We start from the raw sequence: 12,500 nt of genomic DNA, 5'->3' as shown, positions 1-12,500 counted from the left end.
ATACTTCCTTGTACTATATCAAACCTAACACACCCAAATTCTACCTTTACACTTCCCACCTCATTATTTCCTCCCACTGTTCTCTCACCTGGTACATTAGTCTTATTTCTGCCTACCAATATTTTACTTATCCTTAAAGGCCTACTTCAATTATTATCTTTATCAGGAAATTTTTTTTTCATGCTCCCTAGAAAATGTAAATTTTCCTTCACCTATGATTCCAAAAAATTTCATTTTAAACCTACCAGAGCATTTGCCATACTGTCATAACCATTTGTGTACATGTGAGCTTCCTAAAGACAAGCAGCACTTCCTATTCATCTTTATGTTCCCCACAACAAAAGTCCTGCAAAAGTATTTATTCATTTGCATAGATGACGCTTACTATTCACTGAAGACCAATTTCTCCAACTATAAACAAATGAAATGCATAAGCTATTTCCTCCCTTCCAAGTTTTATATATATACTTATACACACACACACACACACACACACACACATACACATATACGTATATACATACACATCCCATTATCTCTTAGGGAAAAAAAAGTGTAGCTCAAATTCTTTAAATTATAATCCTGGTTAACAATTTCAAAAAAAAATTTAAAAAATAGCCTGTCATTATCAAATAGGTCCTGTTTTCCAAAATACTCCATAATACCAAATTGCTAGAATATTATACCTCTGTTCTAATGAAAAATCCCATACTACTCACACCATCATCCATTATTCTTAAAAAAAAAGAAAAGAAAAACTGCTCTTTCAACACATTTAGGCTGAATTTTTTGGAAAAAGTTTTAATTCAAATTGCTAGTCAGTAATGGATCATGCAGTTATCAAAATGAAATAATAAGGAATTTAAGGCAACATAAAGAAAAATGAGCAACTGACTTCTCCATAATCATCTTTTCCCCTACAGTGAACACTCATTTTTTCTGCCAGAATTGAATCACCATTCCTATCCTGAGGGACCCACAGGAGGCAAAACCTCACATCACTTAATAGAAGGAGGGAACTAACGCTGACCCATCCCACTCCTGTCAGCTTCTATATATCACATGATCTATGTCTAGCCAATCTGAGCCTCGGTCAGAACTTTCAACCTTGACTGAATAACCAAAAGATGAAGAAATGGTTTAGACTTCGTATTGCTAGTGTCTAGTTGCAGCATTCTGCAGCATGACTGGCAGCAGACTCTTGATACCTGACCTTCCTTTTTCTCTGCTTTTCTGGACCTGGTTCTTCAGCCTTCTCATCAATTTTGTGATCTACATCATATCCCTTCAATAATCCCTTTTTTGCTTATGTTAGCTAAAGCTATTTTGTTGTTTGCAGCTAATTTCCCACTGATATAACCACAAGTTACATCTCTCATTTCTACTTCTCAAGAGTTTGCTCTCAATTTTAAATCGTTTCATTTTATTAAAAAAAAATCAAAGTTTCGTTTCTAAAATAACTTCCCTGACAGTAAGGCAACTTATACAAGCAAGGAACATCCCTTTGAAAGGCATTATGGAAGCAATAAAATTCTCAACTAGTCTTTTATACAAATAACAAATTCATCAAGAAAAGGTAGGAAAAAAAGCCCCCCCAAAGTCTCTTTTGCTGTTACCTCTACCTTTTTTGACCATTATGAAACAAAGTTTTAAAAGAAATACCTTCAAACAGGAAACATACAAGCTCTTACGTGTGCTTTTTCAATAAAATGCATCCTACTTCATCATATACTCCAGAAATAACAATTTTGTTCATTCTCGTTTAGAAAAAAAAAATCTACTTTCTAATAACCATGTGTTTCCTTTAATCTATATATTCATTATTTGCAGAGTCAAATGTCAAATGTGTACTAAGTCCTCTGAGTCTAACATAAAAATTATTTTTTATAGTCCTATATTCCTAAGTTATTTTTATTCTTAGGTTCAACTCTTTCATCTCTACATTTTATGCAATCATTAGTGAGGAATGACTTTTTTAATGCATCCATTATTTATGTTCAAATTGTAGCTTAATGAATATGTACACCTTCATTTTAAAGTTATATGTAATTAAACATCATTTCCTTAACTGAGCTGTCCTGAATTAACCAGCAATTGTCAGTTTTACCATGCTACACACAATATGTCTTTATGATATTCAAAGGACTAAATAAATAATTCTATGTCATTTAACTTACATGTGTTTCAGGTTAATAAAATCAAAGAATTGGTCACAAAGACCTCCCTATATAGTTCATATTTGTTAAAAATTAACAGTTCTAAAAGTAGAAATTTATTTTTCTAAATATGTAGCTTAAAATTTGAACACTCTTCAAAAACTGGATTTAACAATTTAACCACCCTTATTGAATAATATTCCAAGTTGGGGTAATCTAGTAGTGGGCCCTGGAGTCAGACTGCCTCAGGGCTCAATTTCTATATCTACTACTTAACTATTTACATAAGCAAGTTACTTAAGCTCACCATACCTCACTTTCCTCATCTTTAAAATGGTAATTATACAACAGTACATACCCACTTCGCAGGGTTTCTGAAACTGTTAAACTCTTAAAAGGCCTTGAAATGGCTGATTTGTATACATTCCATGTAATAAATCTTTAAATAACTGAAATCCAAAACCTAAAATAAGTATATCTAAGATTTAAATGCCTAAAACAATTAAAAAAGCACATTTCTGTGAAAAGATCATCAATTTTATGAAAACGGTCTTGAACGTTATGTTGGGGAACATAAAATCACAGGTTTTCATCTGTGCCTTATACTGCGCATTTTTATTACAACAGAAACACTAAAGAATTCTGATGCATGTGTTGCACCACATCTCAAACAAGACTATTTTAACTACAAAAAACATACATGTTACTTCGACTATTAAGAAGAAATTTCAATTACTATAACTCATAAACATGAACTCCTAAGAAAACATAAAAGAATTCAAGAATGTTGTCAACTGACACCTAAAAAACACTCCTGAAAGAATTTCTCAACCCTGGACCTCTGTTTAATTTGTAAATAGAGTGGATTAAATTATTTCTCAAATTCTTTTTCAGCTCCATTAATTCTGTGTGAGTAATTAGGCACTTCTCTAAAGTGTGTCACAAATACACATCAAACGCTATTTTTAATAGCCTCAAAGTAACCGAATTTTTTAAATGCTTATAAGCAGAAAAGCACACTGTATTTTAATTATACTAAACTCTAAAACTTTAAGCAAACACTTGGGTTTTATCATAGACCAATACCAAAAACATAGTTTATATTTTTACAGTTTCCAACGCAACCCTAAACTGTAAGGTATTTTGTATCCTAGTTCCCCTTTTTAAGACTTCCACCCTCCTTGTAGCAACCCCTCATTCACACTAAACCCTGTAACTGAAAAAGTGTTAAAGACATCCTTCGCAAGAGTATGGCATTTTCACAAAGGGCAAGAAGCCTTCAAGGAGAATGTTTACAGATGGAATGCTCAGCACCAGAACAGATGAAGAAAATGGTCTCTGAGGCACGGGTTAGGGGTAGGGAGGAGGGGAGGAGGAGGGAAAGAACGTATGCGACACACAAATTCAAGGCTGGTCCCTTCCTGTTTGCAAGGAGGATGCAAGAATGACTTGTGTTTAAAGGAACAGTTTGGAAAGGTTTTGAAAAAAATTTTGAAAGAAAATTATTCAAATTCCACAAAGTAGTCCTTTGGAAAAATTAAGATACTATTTGTCTTTCTGCTCTGGTATTAATGAGTTATGCAGGTACCTTTTATACATTTTATGATATAAAGGCCCACATAAAGATATAAAACAAGCAACACAAAAAACAGTATTAATCAGTATCCTATTTTGAAGAACCAAATTTAAAATATTTATCCAATAACATCACCTTATCTTGCACCATTACTTAATAATTCATGAATTTATAAGTGCTTGGTAAGCTGTAAAGCCTGATAATGTAGTGTTATTATTTTGCTCTTACCTCTTTATGCCAGTGGCTATCACTGATCCATAGTGTCATAAAAGAGGCTGCAAGTTCCAAAAGAATTGCAGGTGAGCATTGAAACGCTTTTATTACAGGGGAATTTCGTTTCAGAAAACATACTGCCTAAAGGTACATTTGAACCCTCCCAGACTTCTGCTCCTAGTCGGAGTGTTTAGCTGTCTCCACATGCTGGAGGGGGAGCATTCTGCACGAGGAGGAACACTGGGAGGAAAATTCAGCCCTACCTTGAGCTAAACTCTCCCAAGGACTTGCCTCCTAAAAAGTGGGATGAAATCACTCACCACTTCAAGCCACAGTGCTCACTCATTCTTCTCTTTGTGATGCTCAAGAAGCCAGATCACATAACCAAGATTTTTCAAGGAAGATTAATGTTCAGTCTTATTGTTCTCTCTTTAAATTGTCATTTTATTAGCTTCAATTTAAAAATGGTAATAATTATTGTCAAATCCCCACCTTCACTTCTGAAGCTCCTGTATTTTTAACTTCCCCTTAGAACATTTCCAATTATGGATCATTAATCCAAACTCCAATCTTACTCAGCTTCTTAAAACCAACTCCTTATTGACCCACTCAAACCCAGAATCGGAAATCCTCGTTGATTGCTATTTATGATATACTAGAAACAACTGCCAAGTCCTAGCTATACCTCTGTCTCTCAAATCAGCAAAAACATTTTGACTGAGCAAAGAACTGTGGTAGACAAAGCCCACAGGAAATAAGAAAATAAGCATAAGACAATGTGTTCCTTTCCTTAAGGACTTTTCAATTCAATAAAAAAGGGAGCTAACTGATAACAGTAATAATTACATTGTACTGAGCTCTTACTATGTACCAAGCACTGTGCTGAACCATCTTCATGCATTATCTCAAAAAAACAAAAAACAAAAACCCCGTAAGATATATACTATGATCTCCAAATTACAAAATTAAGACCTGTAGAGTTTGCAGTGTACAAGGTCACACAGCTAGTAAATGGTAGAGCTTGAACTCAAAATCAGCTCTGACTACAAAGCCCTTGCTAACCTTAAATAAACCGTACAAAACAATATAACTGCCTGAAGAAAGGTACAAACAAAAGAAGCAGTCTTTCCCAAATTTATCTCTTCTGCTCCATTCCCACTGCCAACACCCTATTTCAGAATTCCTGCGTAACAGGTGCTGAGAGGACTGCTTAAAAATCATCTAAGAAGGACCTCCCTGGTGGCGCAGTGGTTAGAAACTGCCTGGCACAGCTTCCCTGGTGGCACAGTGGTTGGGAGTATGTCTGCCAACGCGGGGGCTGCGGGTTCGAGCCCTGGTCCTGGGGGATCCCACATGCTGCAGGGCAGCTGGGCCAGTGCGCCACAGCTGCTGAGCCTGCACTCTGGAGCCCACGAGCCACAACTGCTGAGCCTGCGTGCCACGGCTGCTGAGGCCAGCACGCCTGGAGCCAGTGCTCCACAAGGGGAGAGGCCGCCACAATGAGAGGCCCGTGCACCGCGGCGAGGAGCAGCCCCCGGCTCGCTGCAGCTAGGGAGGGCCCACGCCCAGCAACGAAGACCCAAAGCAGCCAAAAATAATAAGTAAATAAAATAAATTTAAAAATTAAAAAAAAGGAATCTGCCTACCAATGCAGAGGACACGGGTTCGTGCTCTGGTCCGGGAGGATCCCACATGCCGTGGATCAACTAAGCCTGTGCACCGCAACTACTGAGCCTGAGCCCTAGAGCCCGCGAGCCACAACTACTGAAGCCCGCACGCCTAGAGCCTGTGCTCCGCAACAAGAGTAGCCACCTCAATGAGAAGCCCGCACACCGCAACAAAGAGCAGCCCCCGCTCGCCACAACTAGAGAAAGCCCACGCGCAGAAACAAAGACTCAACGCAGCCAAAAATAAATTAAATTAAAAAAAAAAAGAATAAAGAGTTAACCTCACTAATACAAAGAAAAAAACGTGCGTAAGTCTGAAAAGAAGTGCCCATGGTGTAACAGAAAGAACACAGGGCTTAAATACAAAAAAAAAAAAAAAAAACCTTAAATATAAATAGCAACTCTCACAACCCACCTACATGACATTAAAAAAGTAATTTAAATTCTCTGATCCTATTTTCTCACTTGTAATATGAGGTAAAAATAGCTGTCACAAGATTAAATAAGTTAAATAAAAAGCCTAACCAGCAGGTCCTCCTCTAGTGGATCTTTCCCTTCTGTGCTTAAAAGTAAAATTTCTGAACTTTTTTACAATAAGGCTGAAAAGTACATTAGATTCAATATACACCCAATCCAAAGTCAATATTCCAACACAAAATTGGCAGGCAGGAAGAGATTGGCAGGAAAGGAAAGGAAAAAGATATTTTAGGCAAGACTAAGAATCTAACTTCTCAACAGGAGCAAGTGTGCTATACTTACTGCAAACAGCATGCAAAAAAAAACAAGACTCATGATGGAATAAGAGTTTTAATGAATGTTTTTTGGTAACAAATAGATACTGTGAATGTTTCTGCCCTTGCAGACAACTGGAGAAATAGTATTTTACATATTATGTACAAAATTCACATAAGAAACATTAACTTCCCACTTATATTTTCTCCCACCCACTCAGCTCTTCCCCACTGCTCTCAAACAAGATCATCCTACCTGTACTAACAGCTAGAATGTGACAACAGGATGAATAATATAAGCTCCTCATCTGCTGACTCCAACAAAATATTTATCCTTACATTTTAAGATTGCTAAGAAGTTTAACTCAGAGAAATTCCTTAACTCATTCTAGATCTGAACATACCCAAGAGCTCTACAATAAGGCTATAATAACTCTGCTATTATAATCAATGAAAATAATTTACCAGTGCAGTATTTATTAGGGAAAAAAAAGGGAAGAGAAATTTCACAATGCAAAGCTTTGTAAACAAGCTACAACATAATAAAAGTACATAAGGAGTTCCTTTATATGGCTTGAATGTTGAAGAATTCTGAGGGAAAACATGCAAAAGATAATTCAGGATAATCTTAACTTTACAAGTATTACGTTTCAAAAAATGCTTTAAAAAAAATTTTCCTCACCACTGGTAGCCCATTTGAGTCTGTACCTTAGTTCTTAAGCAACCAGCTCTATCAATAAGAATCTCTGTCCCAAAATTTTATTCTACATTACTATTCCAATACAGATCACCCACCAAAAAAGTATGTAGACATGTTATCAATATGAAAGAAGTATTTTTTTCTAAATTCTTTTCAAAGGAGTTCTCTCTTTTATGATCTGGGCCGGTGATTCTTTATCTTATGTTGAAATAAAAGATTTTTGCTGGAGGATCTCTAATTTTAAATTTAGGGATTAAGCTTCATGTATCGAAACTCTTACAGCTTTTTACCTAAGACCACCACATTTCATAGATGGCCACTTTTTTCAGTCACCGTTTGCCTAACTATAATGAAGTGGAATGAGCAACTTGATTCCAGTTATAATTTTTCACTTATATTAAGTGGCTAACTGTGATTGATGAATGCATTATCTAAAGCACAAAGGAACACACAAATTGTAGGTGCACAATTTGCATCTCAGATCGTACAGTATTCTGGAACATGAAACTCTCTATTAAGGCCTTATTTAGAGATGCTTATCACAGGCCCAATTTCAATGAGCTATCCTTTAAGTGCTAATAAAGTTGAAGGTGTAACTTTCCAGGATTGCATAATGGACAACAGGAAAGACCAAAATGCCTTCTGAAAACCAAAATAAATGGATCTCTAAAGGTGGAATTTCATAGACTGACAGATGGTAAAAGGAAGTGAGAAGTATCCTTCCTAATCAGTTCCATTTCAATCATGAGTGTCCAGCTAACAACCTCTCCCGGTGAGATAAAACTAATGTAATAATGTAAGAGTAACTGCTATATTAAAACAAAAATATCCTAAGCATAGACTGAACCCCTGTCCCCCACACCTCCTGCTCACTCAGTCTGTGTTTTAAATTCAAGGCTGCCCTATCAGAAAGAGGTCTCTTAAGGATAGTTAACCTCAATGAAATACCCAGCACACTAATTCAAAAATAACCAAAACTATTGCAAAAGGGAAAAAATGAAGTGAGAAAGAGTTAACACCCTACTTAAGATGTTACCATGTTGTTTATTAGGGCAACAATTATCTACACTAATTTTACTGACAAGGCAATGATTACTAAAGCATAGAATATTAATTATGTGGCAATATTTTTCACTTTAACAAAACATACTTGAAAATCTTTGTTAGTCAGGCTGCCAAATCTAATTTTAAAACTCACCCTACACATAAAACTACTCACCAGCTGGACTAAGAAGGGAGGGGGGAAAAAAAATACTGGTTCAGGGAAATGAAATTGGATTAAGAAAAAAAACTTTAATTAGCCGTCCATCAAAAAACCACATGGAAGTTTCAAAGCTAAACGAGGCTCGTGTTTCCCATATTACTATTATATTAACATATTAATAAATCGGTTGTTTCCCTATGCACGGCTGGGGTTTTGGAAACTGCCACACTTGCATAAAGGTATGAGCATGAAGATTACAGAGAAATGTTAACAGAGAGCAAATAGCGAGGAGCAGACCATCCTTAAGCAACAATAGTTTGCTGAATAGTAAAAAGAGAGGGGGAAAGGCTGGCAGTCCACTTCTCACAACAACCCCCCAAACAAAAAATGTGGAGTATTTGGGAAATGAGAGAAGTAATAATATATCAGCAAGGTATACACACGGACAAAAGAAAACACTTCCGATACTGCAACGTAAAGCAGTCACTCTACATTAAAATACAGGCAGCATTTTCTACCTAAGTATAAAATGTGCTGCAACTCTCTAAAATGCCTATTAACACAAAAGGAACGACCACTTTCACGCCATCCTGTATTTGAGTAAACTACACTACAGATCTATGATAAACAACTCCTTGCAAAGCAAGCACATCCCTTGACAACTCTATCACCTTCGTCGCGCCTTAAGATACCGTCACAGAATGAACATATACAACTTAAATTAAGCCTCCTGGATGCTTCCCTTCCTCCCTCTCCGTGGAACACAAATACATTTTTTAGGTTCCCATAAACTGACACCCAGCACCAGTAACTCAGCCTATGTGAAAATTGTTTAATTTTGAAAATTCTAGTAAGATGTGTTCAGGTTGGAAACGAAAAACTACCTTATAAGGGTATAAAAGACTGAAAGCAGGAAGCGGCTTTGACAAAACTAAGGAAGTTGCAGCGCGCTTGCTCACTGGGGGACTTTTTCGAGGCAAGAGAAGTAACACATGACATCTTTCTCTCAAATTAAACTGTGACTTGGTTGACCGGTAAGAACGTCGTGGGAGATAGAAAAGACCGGGGGTCGAAAAGCAAGAGGAGGCGGGTGGTCAAATGAAAGCCCCGCTCTAGGTTCCCATTTTCCAAGTCCGACTCTTCCCTTTCCCCACCCACACCCCGGGCAGAGTGTTGTCACAGCAATCTTACAAAACCTACCAGGAGCGCTTCTCTTTCCTCGCTCCTCTGCCAGGCCAGTCCCCGCGCTCGATGCCCCGCGGTGCCCAAACCCCCGGGCAGGAGGCGGCACGCGGGGAAAGGAGGGCCGGGCGCGCCGGGCTCCGCGATCACCCCAACGCGACCGCGGGCCCCGGGGAGGCGACCATCCCCGCAGCTCCGCGGGCGGCGCTGCCCACCGCGGTGGGGGAAGGGCTGGGAGGGGTCGGGCGGAGGAGGCCGCTCCCTGGGGGCTTCTCGGCCCCTCTCACCCGCCCGGCTCCCAGAGGATGAAGCGCGAGAGACGAGGGAGGCCGTAGCTCGGGGCCCCACCCCTCGCCAGCCGGCGGAGCCGGGGTGGACACAGCCGGCAGCGGCAACTCGCCGCACCGTTCATCTCCCGGCCTCCTGCCGGCCCCGCCATTTTCCTCCCTACGCCTCAGTTTCCCCACCCCCGCCCATCAGCCCCCTTACCCCGTGCCACAGTCCACTACACAGGCCGGCAACCGTCCCGCCATCTTCCTCCTCGCCTGCTGCTACCGCTGCCGCCGTCTGCTCCGTGCCGGTTGGGGCCAGGGATGGGCGGCGAGAGGTAGAGGCTATCTGACCATCCACGGCCAGGCCGCACTCTCCGTCCGCGGGGTAGCCGGGAAGCCAAAGCAGTAGCGAGAGAGCTGCAGGTTCGGTCAACGGCTACCACTTCCGCAACCCGGGCGGGCAGGCAGTCCCCGCCCTGCCCCGCCGCGGCCTCCTCCCCCTCTCTCTCCCCTCCTCCTCGCTCCTGCCCCCACCCTACAACTTCTTCCCCTCGCGCCGCCTTTCCCCGGGAAGCCAAGATGGCTGCCGGTGCCGACGCCCCGGCCAGGCCAGGCCCAGGCCGCGAGCGCTCCCCGTTCCGGCTCCGGGCGGGCGGGGCGAGAGAGCATGCGCAGTGAGGTGCGCCTCCGGCCGCCGCTCCGGTCCAGACGGTGAGGAAGTCCACTTCGGGTGTTCGTCCAGGTAGGGGCGGGGAAGTCGGCCCGAATCTCCAAGTCTCCTTCTGAAGCTGGAAGGGGCTGATAGTTTCAGTTACTTCTGTGCTTGGTTGAGGGAGGGATGGGGCCGCCTATCGCAGCCGCGAATATCTTTTCCGGTGCCCCGGGGAAAACGGCCTAATGGAAAACGTTGTCAGCGGCACACATCCTTTTTTTCTAACTTGAGGGGCAGCTTTTCCGCGTGGAAAAGACCGATATCAGACCGAGGGTGAGCAGTCGGTGGAGGGTTGAACAAAGGCTTGCACCGTGGCTCCTCTGCCTTTGTGCGTTTTTTTTTTTCAGTTACACTTGTGCGTTGTTACAGCCTCGTGTGTTGTAAGCGTTACAACACGGTTTAGATTGCAGGCCCTCCGGAGGGCAGGCCTGTGCCCACGAGGAAGGCAGACCTCCCGAGAATATGGTCTACGTAACATACTCTACACAAATACACCTGTTTGTTTGTTTGTTTTGCGGTACGCGGGCCTCTCACTGTTGTGGCCTCTCCCGTTGCGGAGCACAGGCTCCGGACGCGCAGGCTCCGGACGCGCAGGCTCCGGACGCGCAGGCTCAGCGACCATGGCTCACGGGCCTAGCCGCTCCGCGGCATGTGGGATCCTCCCGGACCGGGGCACGAACCCATGTCCCCTGCATCGGCAGGCGGACTCTCAACCACTGCGCCACCGGGGAAGCCCCACAAATACACCTTTGACGGCTTTGGACGATGACAAAGATTTCCCTCTGGAGTAGTTTAAGATTCTACTGTTCTACTTTTGCAGGATGAAACCAAAGATTAAGGACCAAAAATTTTAATTAAAAAAAAAAAAAGCTAAAAACTGGAAAGCCTGGAACAGTGGTTTTCAGACTTCTCAAAGTGTGCATGAGAATTACGTGGAAGGCTTGTTAAAGCACAGAATGCTGGGCCGTGAATTCTCTTGATGATTTGGTGTGGAGGGGGCCCTGGTAATGTGCATTTCTACCGAGTTCCCAGATGATGGTCTGGGACCCGCCCGCCCCCCAACCTGGGAAAACTATAGAGTGAATAGATTTTTTCTCCACCAGACTTACCTTCTGATAAACCATGTGGATGTGCTTATATGTGACTGAAATAGGAATACTTTTCCTCAGAAAGGGTGTCTAATTACTCCAGAAGATTTAGACCAGCCTGGGGGATGGGGTATAGGTTTTTCATTCATTTGGCAGATGAGGATTGCTCACCCACTCGATTATGACAGGGACTCTGCTGACCCTAAATATTCCGTAGGCATAAAATAGATAAGGTCTCTGTGCTGTAGAGTTTACGGTTTAGTGGGGAAACATACAAATTGTGTTAAGAGCAATAGAAGTCAGAAAGCAGGGGGCTCTGAGAAATGGAGGGGAGTGGGAGAATGGGAGCGAGGTAGCAGGTAGGGGAGGCTTCTCTGACAAAGTGGCATTTAAAAGCTGAGGGCTGGAGGATAGTAGGAAATAGAGGAGAGGGTGAGGAAGAAGGGGAGCCCTCCAGGAAGTGGGAACAGCAGGAGTCAAGGCCCTGAGGTGAGAAAGAGCTTGGCTTCTTCCACAAATTGAAAGAAGACGCAAGTGATCAAAGTGAAGTGAGCCAGGGAAGACAGAATGGGAGATGAAACCTGAGAGAGAAGGAAGAATCAAATGATGCAAGGATTTGTGGACTTCTCTAAGTGTCTTAAAATTTAGCCTGAAAGCTATTTGGAAGCCATCAAAGAGACTTAAGCAAGGAAATGTTCTGGCTGCTTTGTAGGGAATGGATCCCACAGAGTAAAGAGTGAAGTGAATGGTCATATATCATACATGATGCTGGCATTCAGGGATAGAAACGTGTGAGGAGTAGCATCCAGATGGGATTGGATACGTGCAAAGGAGACTTACTGAGGGGTGTCATCATCATTACCATCAACTGGTGCCCAGCACATCCCCAGCTACTCGCAGAAAATAAATAATCCTCAGGGGAGGCTTTCCTCAGAGTTTGTCTTACAAGAAGGCAGACAGAAGTGATTCTTCGTTCAGATGTGTTGTTTTGTTTTTCCC

The 12,500-nt window shown here is 41.7% G+C and overlaps 1 protein-coding gene across 3 annotated transcripts in view; it reads right to left on the bottom strand.

Annotated features, from left to right (window-relative positions):
- Window positions 1-10,282, bottom strand: part of ACTR3 (actin related protein 3) — a 57,282-nt gene extending 47,000 nt beyond the window's left edge. The window contains exon 1 of one of the 3 annotated variants that reach the window (XM_007465894.1): window positions 9,919-10,282. In XM_007465894.1, coding sequence (XP_007465956.1) covers window positions 9,919-9,962 — 44 coding nt within the window. In that variant the 5' untranslated portion in view covers window positions 9,963-10,282. Of the gene's footprint in view, window positions 1-9,447; window positions 9,585-9,918 lie in introns of those variants that run through there. The other 2 variants (XM_007465896.1, XM_007465895.1) reach the window with 2 other exon arrangements.
- Window positions 10,283-12,500: the final 2,218 nt, after the last annotated feature.

The sequence above is a fragment of the Lipotes vexillifer genome, unplaced genomic scaffold (assembly GCF_000442215.2).
Source record: "Lipotes vexillifer unplaced genomic scaffold, Lipotes_vexillifer_v1.1 scaffold535, whole genome shotgun sequence".
NCBI classification, from domain to species: domain Eukaryota; kingdom Metazoa; phylum Chordata; class Mammalia; order Artiodactyla; family Lipotidae; genus Lipotes; species Lipotes vexillifer.
This window is presented reverse-complemented; position numbering and strand designations above follow the sequence as displayed.